This window comes from Bufo gargarizans, chromosome 1 (genome assembly GCF_014858855.1).
Source record: "Bufo gargarizans isolate SCDJY-AF-19 chromosome 1, ASM1485885v1, whole genome shotgun sequence".
NCBI classification, from domain to species: Eukaryota; Metazoa; Chordata; class Amphibia; order Anura; family Bufonidae; genus Bufo; species Bufo gargarizans.
This window is the reverse complement of record NC_058080.1, coordinates 296,037,478-296,052,700: the sequence shown is the minus strand read 5'-3', so window position 1 is coordinate 296,052,700 and position 15,223 is coordinate 296,037,478. Positions and strand designations below refer to the sequence as shown.

At 40.3% G+C, this 15,223-nt stretch overlaps 1 protein-coding gene across 5 annotated transcripts in view; it reads right to left on the bottom strand.

Moving 5' to 3' along the window:
• Window positions 1-9,849: 9,849 nt before the first annotated feature.
• TMEM150C (transmembrane protein 150C) overlaps window positions 9,850-15,223 on the bottom strand; it is a 252,534-nt gene continuing 247,160 nt past the window's right edge. For all 5 annotated transcript variants that reach the window (XM_044304729.1, XM_044304737.1, XM_044304753.1 and 2 more), the window contains 2 exons: window positions 14,802-14,979; window positions 9,850-13,819 (listed from right to left, as the gene is read on the bottom strand). In XM_044304729.1, the coding sequence (XP_044160664.1) occupies window positions 13,602-13,819; window positions 14,802-14,979 (396 nt within the window). In that variant the 3' untranslated portion in view covers window positions 9,850-13,601. The remainder of the gene's footprint in view (window positions 13,820-14,801; window positions 14,980-15,223) is intronic.

Sequence of the window (15,223 nt, the reverse complement as noted above, 5' to 3'; positions counted from 1 at the left end):
TGTCATCTGTGGCTTATCCCTTATAAGTGTTTAGGCACACCAATAGCCTCTCGTTCCCCTGATGAGCCTGGTGGGGCATAAATGATTGGACGAAACGCATTGGCACGTTTTCTATGTTCACCCTACCCATAGGGACATTATTTTCACCCTAAGGTAGGGACGTCCAGGGCATTCACACTAGGAAGAGGCTTCAGAGGTGACTGGCCTTGTCAGGCCGATGACTCAGTTTTTATTAAGTCATTAGGGTGTACTAACCTTGGCAGGACATACTAAGGCAAGTTTTATCCATCCTGGCCCCTTTGTAGATAGTTGTTTGGGGCAATATCAGTTATTGGAGGACTTCAAGCAGCTACTACTAACTGGTAAGACCATTCCAATTTATTACTAGCAACAGTTGGCTCCAGAATGGTGGAATATTTATTACTTTTTCACCTACTTGTTCAAGTACATTTCGCCAGTAATTGGCTTCGGCACATATTGTCTGGTGTGCACTCTTTGTTGTTTGTTTTGTGTAAGATGCCTGCTAGAAGAAAGGTTGCCAGCGGTAGAAGCCACATGGTCTGGATAGAACCAAACAAACTGCAGCATGAGCAAGTATTCATGATTTATGATCAAAGTACAAAGAATTTTTTTTTTGCTATCCGCATCATTGAAAGTAGCAAAATCCTTACTATTCCTATTTAGAGATCCCTTGAACCACCATCCAAAAAATGACAGTATGTAGCAAGGAAGAGCTAGCCAGTTGGGAACCAAGGAAACATGCACATGCTAAAACCATATGGGACACAAGGATATTCTTCCAATCCTATAGGAAGATAGACTTTACCACCCCAGTCATTCACTTCCTACACCTCTTGAAAGGGTTTTCCAAACATTTTTTAAATTTGCAGGTGAGCAATCCCTCTATTCTCTACCTTCTGATTGGATATTTTTTGTCGACTTTGTAAATAGTCCCTGTTGTTACGTATTTCATATATCTTCTCTATTAACTGGCGCTATGCTTGCACTGATTCTTATACTGGTAGCTTAGCTCCGCTATGTTTTTATATTGATGAATAAACACAAATTTGCAAGAAGTCTTACTGTCGCTACCAATGTTGACTAGTCCATGCATTATGCATCCACAAGTTCACACACAATGTAAACCGTGCTTGATATTTTTTAAGTTAGAAAGTGTACACGGCTTTATTTCAAAGGTATAGTAATGCTGGATATGTAAATAATCCACCTGCTAAGAGTGTCTACATCTGCTCTATCCCATGTGTAAGCTTTTTTAATAACAGTGGGATATGGAAATTGGGAAAGTGTGAAAACAAAAAAAGGCAGGGCCGTTTTAATACATTGGTGGGCCCCCTTTAGTGACCCAACATAGTAGAATGCTCCCTTAGTGCCACCACACTGTAAGTATGCTTCCTTATTGTGACTGTGACAAGGGGACATCTGCGTCTGGAGGAAAAAAGGTTTGTACACAAACATAGAAGAGGATTCTTTACGGTGAGAGCAGTGAGACTATGGAACTCTCTGCCTGAGGAGGTGGTGATGGTGAGTTCACTAAAAGAGTTCAAGAGGGGCCTGGATGTATTTCTGGAGTGTAATAATATTACAGGCTATAGCTACTAGAGAGGGGTCGTTGGTCCAAGGAGTTATTCTGATTGGATTCGGGAAGGAATTTTATTCCCCCTAAAGTGAGGAAAATTAGTTTCTACCTCACACTTTTTTTTTTTTTTTTGCTTTCCTCTGGATCAACTTGCAGGATAACAGGCCGAACTGAACGGACAGATGTATTTTGTCAGCCTTATAAACTATGTTACAAGTGCCCCATCAGATTATCTATGCCCCCTTCATGACCCAATTTTTCCTTAGTGCCTCTACACAGGAGTTATGCTATCCATAGTGCTTCCACACAGTAGATATTCCCCCTTAGCGCCCCCACACAGGAGTTTATGTCCCTTAGTGCCCCATCACAGTAGTTATGCCACTTTTGTGCCCCCTCACATTAAATATGCCCCCTTAGTGCCCTCACACAGCAGTTATGACCCTTACTGCCCCCTTACAGTAGTTATGCCTCCTCAGTGCCCCCTCACATTAGTTATGCTCCCTAAGTGGCCCCCTCACAATATTGCTGTTCCTTTAGTACCCTTAAGATTTAATGCCCCTCACAATAATGCTGCCCCCTTAGTGCTCCAATAGTGAATCCACTGTAGTATTAATAAAGTGAGTACTACTCACCTAGCCCCGCTCCACTGATGAACGGAGCGCATTCTTGCCAGCTTTTTCTTTTGCATGCTCAGTGCAGCAGGGACAATGATGTCACTTTAGGACATGCCGCATCCTCCCATCCGTCCTGCCAGATCCGGCATGGTTGGGAGGCAAGAGTCACGTGCTGGTGAGCCTGGGCCCTTTGCAGTTGCACCATTCGCCCTTTGGTTACAGCTGCCCTGCTGACCCCCACTAATCAAAACCTCTGACCTGTCACTATGTAATGTCAAAGGTTTTGTGAAAGGACAAGTGAACAGGACTGTTACTACTATATAAAATAATTGTGGTGGGTTCTGTATTATCAAGAAAATAGATAAGTGTACCCTGCAAAATTAAGCCATTTTGTCTTCTTGTATCCTTTTTCTGTAGTGTTTTTTTCTTTATGCTTTCAATAACTGAAATATATATTTTAATTTAAAACTGAAAATAGCATAGACACAGACTACATATAACACTATAAAGGCAGATTGTCAAGAAATTTTATTTTATTGTATAGCTGAATAATATCGAGAAGTGTTCAAACACTTATTAAATGACATTCCGAATGACAATTCATAATCAATATGAGAATATAAAATAACATGTTGCAACAATGCTGTAAACTATAAAAATATAAAAAAGAAAGTATTTAAAATATTTACAACAAAAGAGTACAAGCAATACAAATCAATATTCACCACAAATAATAAAAAATGTGGCAAGATATGTAAGTACCTCTGTGTAATATAGTAATAAAGCCTAATCTGGCAAACAAGGCTTCCAACACTGACTAAGGCCTCTTGCACACGAACGTATTTTCTTTCCGTGTCATTCCGTTTTTTTTGCGGACCGTATATGGAATCATTCACTTCAATGGGTCCACAAAAAAATGGAAGTTACTCCGTGTGCATTCTGTTTCCGTATGTACGTATTTCCGTTCCGCAAAAAAATAGAACATGTCCTATTATTGTCCGCATTACCGACAAGGATAGTACTGTTCTATTAGGGGGCAGCTGTTCCGTTCTGCAAAATACGGAATGCACATGGATGTCATCCGTATTTTTGTGGATCTGTTTTTTGTGGACCGCAAAATACATACAGTCGTGTGCAAGAGGCCTAAGGCTACTTTCACACTAACGTTAATATTTTACGACTATGAGAGCCATCATAGGGTCTCAATACCAGTAAAAAAAACGCTTCAGTTTTGTCCCCATTCATTGTCAATGGGGACAAAATGTAACTGAACAGAACGGAATGCTCCAAAATGCATTCTGTTCTCATACCGGAGAGCAAACCGCAGCATGCTGCGGTTTGCTTTCTGTCCTGGGATGCGGAGAAAGACGGATCCGTTTTATCTGACACAATAGAAAACTGATCCGTCCCCAACTGACTTTCAATAGAGTTCATGACGGATCCATCTTGGGTATGTTAAAGATAATACAACCGGATCCCTTCATGTTGTATTATCAGTAACGGAAACGTTTTTGCTGGACCCTGCCGGATCCAGCAAAAATGCTAGTGTGAAAGTAGCCTAAGCCTCATGGATTCTTTGCCCACAGCAACCAAATATCACCTTTAATTTTTTTTTTTATTCAAATGGAAAAACTGGTTGCAATAGGCAACAAGACCAGAGGCCCACTATATGCAACATTTTAAAGGTGTTCTCCAAGATTAGAAAAACATGGCTGCTTTCTTTCAAAAACAGCACCATCAATTGTCCTTGGGTTGTGTCTGGTATTGAAGTCAATGGGGATGAGCTGTAATACCACCCACAACCTGGGTATGGTACGGTTTTTGGAAGAAAGCAGCCATCTTTTTCTAGTCCTGGAGACCCTTTTAACAACATCTATTTAAAAAAAAAATGACAGGACATTTTTTCTGTGCATCAGATTCCTGACTCATTCATGGCAGTTGTTCTTGCCAGCTAACTTATCAACCTTCCCACCCCTTCCATACTGTAAAAGAAGTTTTAGAATGAGCAGTCTGACTCTTGGTAGCCAGGATTTGCGCCACACACAGTATGGCTGCTACTATTGCTTGACTTGTATTTTAAGTGCACTTGGTATTGCATGCACTTGCTTTAAAGGGGTTATTTAGGAATTTGATATTACTGTCCTATTCTCAGGATAGGTCATCAATATCTGATTGGGGGGGCTCCAACCCAGCACCCCTGCCGCTCAGCTGTTTGAAGAGGCTGCTGCGGTCACTGGAGCTCTGGTGATCTCTGTGGTGTCTTAACAGCTTACCAACAGCAGCAATGTACATTGTATAGCGGCTGTGCTTGGTATTGCAGCTCAGCCCCATTCACTTGTATAAAACTGAACTGTGCCAAGGAAAAGGCCTAAAGGGCCCTTTACATGGACTGAGAATTTGGAAGATAATCACTAAAGAGCATTTATAAGAACGTTTGTTAGCAATTAGGTGGCGGTGTAAAAGCGCCAGTGATTACCCGACAAACGAGTGAAACGCTCATTCATCGTGTAATAGATCATTCACGTGGACGCAAAAATCGTTGTCGCCCGCAGCAGATTGTGCTGTGTAAATACGATCGGCTGCCGGCAAACAATGAGTCTGAATGGGGATAAGCGATGACATTAGTGATCACTCCTCTCCATACTGTGGAGGAGATCCCTTCCTTGTTGGGAAGGAACGCTTTCTTCTCGACAATCTGCTGCTGTATCGCCCCTTGTAAAGGGGCCTTAAAGGCTATGTACACCTTTGGGGTTAATTTTTTTTATTTTTTTATTGGTCTTTATTAGGAAAATTGAGTCCTTTTTTCCAGTACAGAGCTGCCTGTGGATTTTCCATCAGACCAGGAGCAGACGGACTCCTTATCTCTGCTCTCTGACATTATAAACACTCATTATAGCTCAGTTCTTATCTTACTGAATGTAGCTTAAATAAGTGTTTATGACCTCTTGGTAGTTTAGAGATAAGGTTGGTCACAAAGTGATAGTGAAAGTACCAGTCACAGGTTGAAAAACTGGTAATCTTTTGTGAAAGAACAGCTCACTATTTTTAGTAAACACCAATTGAAAAAAGATTTTTAGCCAAAAATGAGTAACATGCAATCATAAAAATGTTTACCCTGAAGGTGTACATAGCCTTTAACTGCTTACAGAATGCTGTGTCATCTTCAAACAGCTGATTGTGACTCCTGGGACCCCCGACAATCTGATATTGATGACCAGTCCTGAGGAGTCATTAATATCAAATGCACAGATAGGTCATCAAAATCTAATTGTGGGGGTCTGACAACCAGTTTAAGGATGTACGCTGCAGCCTCTTCTTAGGCCAGTGACATCAGATTCATCGGTCACATGGGATAGGAGCAGCTCAGTCTCATTCTAGTATTCTATGCAATACCATATGCAGCCACTATGAAATGGACGACGCTGTGCTTGGTAGTCTGTGAGGGGGCTATTGCTTCTTCAAACAGCTGGTTGGTGGAGGTGCGGGGTGTTGGACCCCACAATGATCAGATATTAATGACCTGAGAATAGGTCAACAATATTCTACTCCCATTAAACCCCTTTAACTGTCAGTTAAATCAGAAAAAAATCTACAATTTTATATATAGAAACCCCAGTGTTTCACAGTTTACCCACTAAATTCATCTATTAGTTTGATCACTTGGTGGCGCTAAGACTCCATTATACATCTCTTGCAAAAAAAAATTCTAGCTTTGAGCTTTTTGAACTTCACAGGAAAATAAAAAGCAAAATACAAATGTATCAAAATGACTCAACTGAAGCAAGAGCTTAGGAAAAATGATTGTAACAGGGGGCACACATTTGGGGTTCTGAAAAATCTGCAGGAAGTGGTTAAAATTGTGCTTTTCCTCATCTGTCTGGAGATGTTCAGGTTATGTTGTTCGGATTCTGAAAATATACTTAAAGTATAACTGTCATATATATTTTTTTGGGAGTATTGGATTGTGGTGATTAATATCTCCTTGGTGGCCCTATTTCAACTTTTCACTATGTACTCAATTACCCCTTAATTCCACAGTTTAGTTCCCTGTACTGCCTACTTTTACCTGTGCTTAAAATAGGGTTGCTAGGCATGGTCCGTCTATGTGTTGATGGACGGAGGACGCAGAAGCACACAGCGTGCAAGGTCACATTCCTGACAGCCATGGACTGTAAGTAAATTATTAAAGCCAGGTCCTCCCCAGCAGAGTGGGCTGTGTGCACTTCTCCCTGTCCCTGCGCTTGGCAGACACTCCCTCACTCAGCAGAGCTGGAGAATGCAGAGTTGGAGCAGCGCAGACCAGGGAAGGGAGATCTGCCGTCTGCTCAGTGTATAAATGAAAGCACAATGTGGTAAGAGGACCCCTTTGGGGGAGGGCTCTGGTTACTGACACTTTTGGGGGGCTATTGTTACTGGCTAGTGAGGGCAGGCGGGATTAGCCTCAGGGTGAGGGCAGTGACGGCCATCTTAACTGAATAGTGAAATTGCAGTTTATGCAGACTGGTTGCTAAGGGCTGAATGTTATTAAATATGGGGTAAGTCAGTCTAATAGTAACTGATTCTGGAATATCATGTTATTAGTAACTACATATATGAAAATTGAAATTAGGGTCTAAGTGTGACAGTTATCCTTTAAAGCCCATTTGTTATGTCTGAGTTGTACTAATAACTGTGTTATTACAGAGGGGTAGTTTAATGCTCCTTGGACCTCTGTGCAAAATATTTTACACCCTCCCACCAATGAAAGGGCATGCAGTTCTGTGCAGCTTCACTATAGATCTACTGTACATACCAGACTGGCATACTTTCCTTAAGGCCTCATGCACACGACAGATGTTTTTCTCGGCTTCCTTTCCGTTTTTTTTGCAGATAGGATGGGGTCCCATTCATTTCAATGGGTCAGCAAAAAAATGCTGATAGTTCATCCGTTGTCCGTGTTTCCCTTCAGCAAAAATATAGTGCATGTCCTACTTTTTTCACATTTGCGGACAAGGATAGGCATTTATTACAAGGGATCTGTGGAAAAAAACAGATCCTCCCAAAAAAACAGATGCCGCATCTTTTTTTTGGGCGGACGCATAATTTGCGGACACAAAAAACAACTGTTGTGTGCATGAGGCCTAAGGCAGAGAACAGGGAAGCCTCCACTACTTCTTGCTAATTTACTTTAGCTGGAAGAATGGGCACAAGATTTATGACTCCACCATCACTACACACTGGATTTGTTTTCTGTCTGTAACCATAGCTGGATATGGCCATGAAAGTGGCTTTCCCAAACATTTCTGGTACACTATGTATGTAGTATACTTCTGGGCACAACTTTTGCTGAGATATATGTGACATAACTGTAATGAAAAGCGTAGTTGACTACATTTATATATTACAACTGTATTAGATAGATGATAGATAAATAGATCAGATAGATAGGAAGGATCTTTAGATAGATATGAGAGATACATAATAGATAGATAGATAGAAATGATCGATTAGATAGATAGACACAGATAGGAAGGATAGATAGGAGATAGATAGATGATCAGATAGAGCGGACAGATAGATAGACACAATCTATACACACCAACAATCGGCCATAACTAAAGCAAGTCCCATCCATGGAGGCAGAACCCCACAACTTAGAAGACTTAAAGGTTCTGCGGCTAATGTCTTTGAGCCAGAAACCACAGGACATTTTCAGATGTCTTGTGCAGTCTATGCCTTGACAGTCTTAGTTGTTTTAGCTTTATAACACACAACATTAGGCGGGGGATTTTAAGGGGTATTCCAGTACTTTATTATCGATGACCTGTTCTCAGGATAGACCATCAATACCTGATCGGCAGGGGTTTGGTGCCCTACACTCCTGCTGACCAGCTGTTCTGCAGCTACCTTTGAAGTTAATGACCAGCCTGTGTAGAGCTGTATAGCCCCAGTGCAGGAGGCAACACATCTACTGCAGAACATTTGATCAGCAGGGTATCAGACCCGCTCATTAGATACAAGTCACCAATATTAAAGTACAGGAAATCTCCTCCAGTACTATGGATTATCGGTGTGTGTATATATATATCTCTATACTTTTGGTAAACACACAGGCCTTGAGTCATCTGATAAGGAATGTGCTGCTGAAGGAGCCATGTAACTTATGACAAGGTGCACTTACATGGCTCCTCCGACAGTCCATGTACCTCGAAAGAAATCTACGGCACTTTCTGGAGTGAATAATGTTGAATGAGCCAGGGCTGGTGGCCCCGCCCACACCATGCCCTCTTTTCATAAAAATTGGCGAGGGCATCATAATGTGATGTATATTACAAATGTTATATGCTACACCGTCCAATGTGATTGTGCAAAATAAAGAAAAAACTATGACAGACAATAATATTAGAGTGTAAAAAATCATCACAGAAATTCAGCTGCACAAAAATTAGTGTCCTAAATGTAAACTTTCACAGTTTAACATGATACATTTAAAATAAAAATAAAAATTATTGTGCTTCTTATAAATTTCAAAATGCATTTCTATATTTTGTCCATAATCTAATGTATATATAAAATAAGACTATATTTTACTGTACAGTGTTTAATAGCCACCTGTGTATGCATTTGAGTGAAGGATCTATAGAACATAAGACATGTTAATGACTGGTTTAAAATTGGTTTTGTCAAGAACACCCCCTAGTAAATTTTTTTTTTTAATACTTTGAATATGTGTTATCCTCTTCAAGCTGAAATTTCTTACTCTATCTTAAATCAAAGCTGGTGACAACTATTATGGCTCCAACAGGTCATCGCTCACTAGTGGCAAATCTGCTATTTCCTGTATTAGTAGGTAGATATATTGATGTGTGTAAGTGGTCATGTACACAGCAGAGTCGTGTAACGCATGACACAGGGGGTAGTATGGAGCATGTAAAGTCGGCTGTGTTCTACACTGCGTAATCAGGATGAGGTGCCGTTAGAAAACTTACTGCAGTCTCTATACAATTTAGATGAAAATGTACAGAATCTCCACCACAGGACACCTTATGCTACGTGGCACAATTACTCTAGAATACTCACATATACCACTAAGATACTGAGTGACTGCAACGGCAGGTACTAACCAATCAGCCTTACTGTCAGGGACATACCGAGACATTCAGACTTTCCCGCGACAGGTGGCTGGAGATCTGTGAGACTGGCAACATGTGGCTTGATCTGACATGTTTTCCTTTTGGATCAAATGACGTCTGTGTTGTTTCTGGTGCTTGCCACAGCTTCTTTCCCCAGGTGTGGCTATTGTGGTCATTTTACCTTCTCTATTTATTGCTGTTTCTCCCACTATGCTATGCAGTTTATAGCTTCTGTTGAACTTGTGGTTAGCTTGTGGTTGGTTCTCGGCTGAGCTCCTGGTGCTACCAAAGCTTCATTTAAGATAAGTGTTTCCTTTCTTTTTTGTATTTTGTTTATATATATGTGTGTGTTGCCTTTCCCTGCTGTTTGTCATAAGGCCTGAGGGAGACTCCTGTTCGTCCTTCCATTTGGAGGAACAGGTAGACTCAGTCCTGACATTAGTTCCAAGGTCCTATAGGGTGAGATAGGATTCTAGGTATACGGTGTATGAACTTTTCTACCTTTGGGGCCTGTTTATACTGGTAGTCTGTCAGGACTGGAGTTAGGGTTTTCTCTAGGAGGTGTCCATCTTCCTTCCCTAGTTTCCAGGCCTTATTCCGGTATCACCTTTCCCTCCTATGCTTGGTGTGGTGTTTTCCTCCCACATATGAGTGTAACACTTACTATGCCTGAGCCTGGATTTGGGTCATTCTGACACGTTCTGATGTCTATTGAGATAACCATCTTAGTGAATACTTGTGTTCTTCATTAAAAAGCTAATTTGGAGCATCTTTTCTCATAGCTGTGCACTGTGCTATTCCTCTGTTATTCCTCCTAGAAATTTATGAATAAATTGACAAATGGTTGTTGTGCAGTTGGGGGTATGTTGCTATACTGTGACGCTCTCCAATCAATGAGAATGTCAGACTCACCCATTTGATAAGGGGAATATTAACATCCAGTTGTTAATGTATTCATAATTATTCAAGAGGCATAACAGAAGAAATGAGGTAAAGGAAGGATGCTCCTGAATCCCTATTTCATGGGGAATGCAAGTAGTTACTAAAACAGATATATCGGGGGGTGCAAGATTCTCTTCAAAGGAACTGTCTCAGTAGGCAACCCATTTTATTTTTAATAGAATCCAGGGGAGCATGTCCAACTTCTCTAACCACTGGTGATCAGCTGTTACCGTGAGAGTAAGCCACCTCTAGTCAGACATTTCCAAATGAATGGCTGTCCATATAAAACATGGATGAACCTGCCCGAAAAGTAGTCATGAGTAGGGAACCCTCCTCTATGACAACCATATGCCCTATTAGGAGGTTACGAGACAATCCTTTTACGTTTCATCTTCAGGATGAATCAGCTTGACATTTAGAGAAGATTAAGCTAAACAAAATGTGAATAATAATCGTACAAATGAGCATAATTTTCTGAGTGTCTATGGTCCCATAGCAAACTATCAGAGCTATCCAGAGATCCATAGTAATGGCTAAGTGCATGAGTCCTAAAGCTAATTCATTGGAATGAGAGAGTTAAAGGGGTTGTCTCACCTAGAACATTGGTGGCATATCGCGAGGATATGCCACCAATGTCAGATAGGTGTGGGACCACGTCTGGGACCCGCACTTATCTCTAGAAGGGGGCCCCCAAAAAGAACGAGTGAGCACTGCGTATGTATGTGTGACCGACCTCCATTCATTTCTGTGGGAGTGCTGAAAATGGCTGAGCACTGGCTAGCCTATTTCGGCAAATTCCATAGGAGTGAATGCAGTGGTGCCCGTATTTGAGCAGTGCGCTCTCCGTTAATTTCTATGGGTCTTCCAAAAATGCTCTCCAATTTTCAGTGCTCCAATAGAAACGAATGGAGGACAGGCACTCGTTCACAGTGCGCTCTTTCTCTTTGGGAGCTTTGTTCCAGAGATAGGTACTGGTCTCAGAGGTGGGATACTGACACTGGTGGCATATCCTAGCAATATGCCACCAATGTTCCAGGTGAGCCAACCCCTTTTAGGTTGATTCTCTTAAAGGGACATCCCCTTTAAAGGGATAAAACCAGTAGATTTTACTTTTCTGCAGGAAAATAAAATACCTAAGTCATAAAATAATGAAAAATTAAGAAAATCACTACCCACTACACAATGCAACACTTTATGGCTAACTTTTACGTGAGATTTTTTTTAGAGTGTATACAATACAAATAATTATCTTGCAGAATACTGAAACTAGCATGGACATGTTAGCTGCCTGGATGTGCAGTAGAACTCTAATGGCTATACAGTATATATGCCTTTAGCACTTATATATTTTATGCAAATATACAATATGTTAATATAAAATATCTCCTATGTTAAAGCTGCCATTTGGATATTTAAAGTTAGTGTAAAAAAAAAAAAGCATAATACCTAAGCTGTATGAGTAATTTTTAGTAGCACAGTTGTGCCACACAATGAATTGGTTTCTTTGGAAATTAGTGCTGCCCAGTGGAGATGGATAATTCGATGATCATACTCTTTAATGGGGTATACCAATGTTAAGGAAGTAAACTAGAATACGCTACATTCATTAGCTCAAAGCAGTATAACGTGCTATGTCATACTTGATGTAAAATGCCTGTGATTTACCTCCCAGTGGGTTCCTGTCTGAGCTTGAATGTATTTTATAGGACTACTTCTAGCAAGCTATGTATGTTCACAATGCACTGCCTCATTCACAGCATGACATACCACTGGGCCCCAATGGACTCCACTGACTTATAGACTTTGTCATAACATTACAAAAAAATATGAATTTAATATTAATTAATTAATTTAATACAATTTTGTCATTTTCTAGGAAAAGGCAGCACATATAAACTTTCCAAATCACGACTTAAAATTAATTATGCAGCTTAGGTCTAACAATAACATATATCTCCACAAATAGAGGGCAAAAACAGCAACCTCACGACTTAAACCGAAGAAAGCACAGCTCCTTCACATCTAGCAATTTGTTAGACTGTAACTATATGTACTGTTTCCTGTAAGAGTGCCTGCTATAATAAAGTAAAACATGATTTCCATCTTAGAAATAGCAGAATATCGGCAATTCCACCAGCGTGTAACACTGCCATTAACATTCTAGAACATGGCGTTCCCAGAGAACAAGGAAAGCATTTCCTGTAATACATTATGTTAAATCACATTGTTTTTGCTTATAGTCTGTGAGCAGGTAAGCTGTTAATCTACTTGCACATATTAGTCTTAATTTATGAAAATCCTGGACAATCAAAGCAAGTCATTCAGTTAAAAGCTGTTAATATTGTAGTGCAGGTTCAAAATGGACACTTAAATCCTCAACTTGGTATCTGTCCTAAACCACAGCCAATAAATACCCCATAATTAGTTAAAGGGGCTAGAAATGTATGGCATGTGATTGATGGCATCCTATACATGGGGAGTAAGTTTGCAGAGGGACCACCATGTGATGGATGTGAAGTAGCCTTCATTGCCGTTATAAATTTCATGGTTAACAAAAAAAAAAAGTTGGAAATGCTCTGGTAGGTTCTGTTTACATTTCCACTAAAATGTTTATTTTCTGCTCCATCAAAGGGGCAGAAAAATAAAAGTAATGGAGTGCTGGATCTGTCCTTTGATGGACAGCAATGGCAGATGACTGAACCCATTGACTTAATGATGAATAGGTCTATAGAGTTTCAGTCATGGTGTCCATCATTACGACAGGACAAATAAATAAAGGAATTTATGATGGAGGCTCCTAAAAAAGCCTCCAAGAGAAACATGAACTGAGTCTAACACCATCATTACTTACAGGTGTCAAACTATGTGCACTAACAGCAAAAGGTGTCTAGAGCAACGCAAGATTGACATTGTAATGCAATATGGAGGTGTGAGCCAAGCACAAGGTGACTTTCTGGCCCCAGTTATTGAGATAAGAGACTCCAGACTAAGGAGGATGGGGAGGGAAAGGATAAGTATGGCAGCAGGCCTCGACCCTTTACAAGTTCCATAACAGTGGTGTACCAAGCTTTTTTGGTAGGTATGCCATTTCCCCATAAGAATTATTGTTCCAACCTTGCTATTGGGTTCTCTTTACTGTTTCAAACAATAATTGAAGCAACTTGATTTTCCAAGACCAAAATAGAATTCTCTCAAAAAATCATTTGGGTAACACTGATGCATTAGAACCAAGTAAATTGTCTTTTATAGTCTTTAGTTATTTCACATTTCATATCAGTTGTAGAAACAAGACTCCATATTGTCCATATTCTTTTGTTAGTCTTGGGTGGGTTCATATTACAATTGGTCAGTTTGATACTCAGAGACATCAGACATGTTTTCAGACAAGCTGTTTAAGATCTCTTGGTGCTGCTGGTTCTCAACACAAATAATTTCAAACCTGCAGTGTCTAAACTCTACAGCCAAAGTGCCAAAAAAGGTTATAAAACACATGACAAGGACCCACTGAACTCTTGGTGCGTAGATGTTAAGTTTCTTCCACTCGAAGATAAAATCTGCAAAGTTGATGTAAAGGAAATCTGAGAATCAAAAATGTACAATAGTTAGGAACCATTGTTTGCACCCTCGGGGAGATATATTAATGTACAATATGTGCACCTAAAAGTTTATTTGTGGCAGAATTTGTGCATACAACAAGAATTTGTTCCCATTGAGACATGCTAGACACGACTGAGTCAATTTTCTGCCAAATTTTTACCTTCTTTAGTTGCAGTCTTAGAGAGTTTTTAGTGCATCTTGTGCTCACGAACTATACTAGCTCAAAGGCGGTCTAAAAAGTGGAGTGGAATTTTGATAGCATAAAGCCGATGGTGCATAGTGTAGGACATAGGCATCTCGTGGTGCATTGTGTCAGATATTATACTTCAGACTGCCTTAGGCTACTTTACAAATGAGGCATAGGAATCCAGCAGGCTGTTCTGGCAGAGAACACCCTGCCAAAGTTCCTTGGATCTGGTAGAGCCAGATAGTGTTGCAAGCAACAATTTTTGTCCATCTGAATCCCGGCTCATATGCTGGAGAGTGGCGCGATCCCCTCCTCATCCCACTATAGTCAACGGGGTCCGGCTATGCCAGATCTGGAGAACTTAGACTCTGCCAGAGTTCTTTGGATCCGGTCCAAGCCTAAAATTTCAACACTTTTGTCTGACTTTATCAAAAAGGAGTTTGAGCTTATCAGAAAGTGGTGGAGCTTCACTGGAAAGGGCCATTCCCTTTTTGCACCAAACTGCTCAACAATTCTGGTGTAAGATTCTATTTCAAAGTAAGCCCATAATATAGTGTTAGAGAAAATTGTCTACACCTGCACCAGATTCATCATCCAGCCTGAGCCCCTGTATCTAAGCTTACGCCATTTATAGGATTAGTAAATCTGGGCATGTGTCTTCCACTGTGCACTTGGCATCAGCTCTGCAGGAACACACACATACTGTACACACATCACGCACAATGCATTGTCCGTGTGATTGGAAAGGATACAGATGATAACGCAGAGTGTTATTGTGGCAGATAATATAACTCTGGGGATTCCAGTTTTTTTCCCTTCATTCTTTATGTTTATTTTGAAGGTCAGGATGGACTGAATCCAGCAGGCTATTGTGCCAAATCCAAAGGTCATCGATGTGCCAACATTATGGATAAGTTCATTGCTCTTTAACTGGTAAAAGGAAGAAAAACATCTGAACATTAAACTTCAGTAATTGCCTTTAGAAAGAGAGGATAAAAATCACATATTCTCAATAACAATCTGCATTGAACAGAATAATTCACATTGAATATACAATCTTTAATTTATTACACAAATTAGTTTGCTCAAAATAAAAACTAGACTTGTAATCTACCATTGTTGCATGTACTGTATGTAAATGGTATGCACATATTTAGTCTGGAAACAGAAGGAT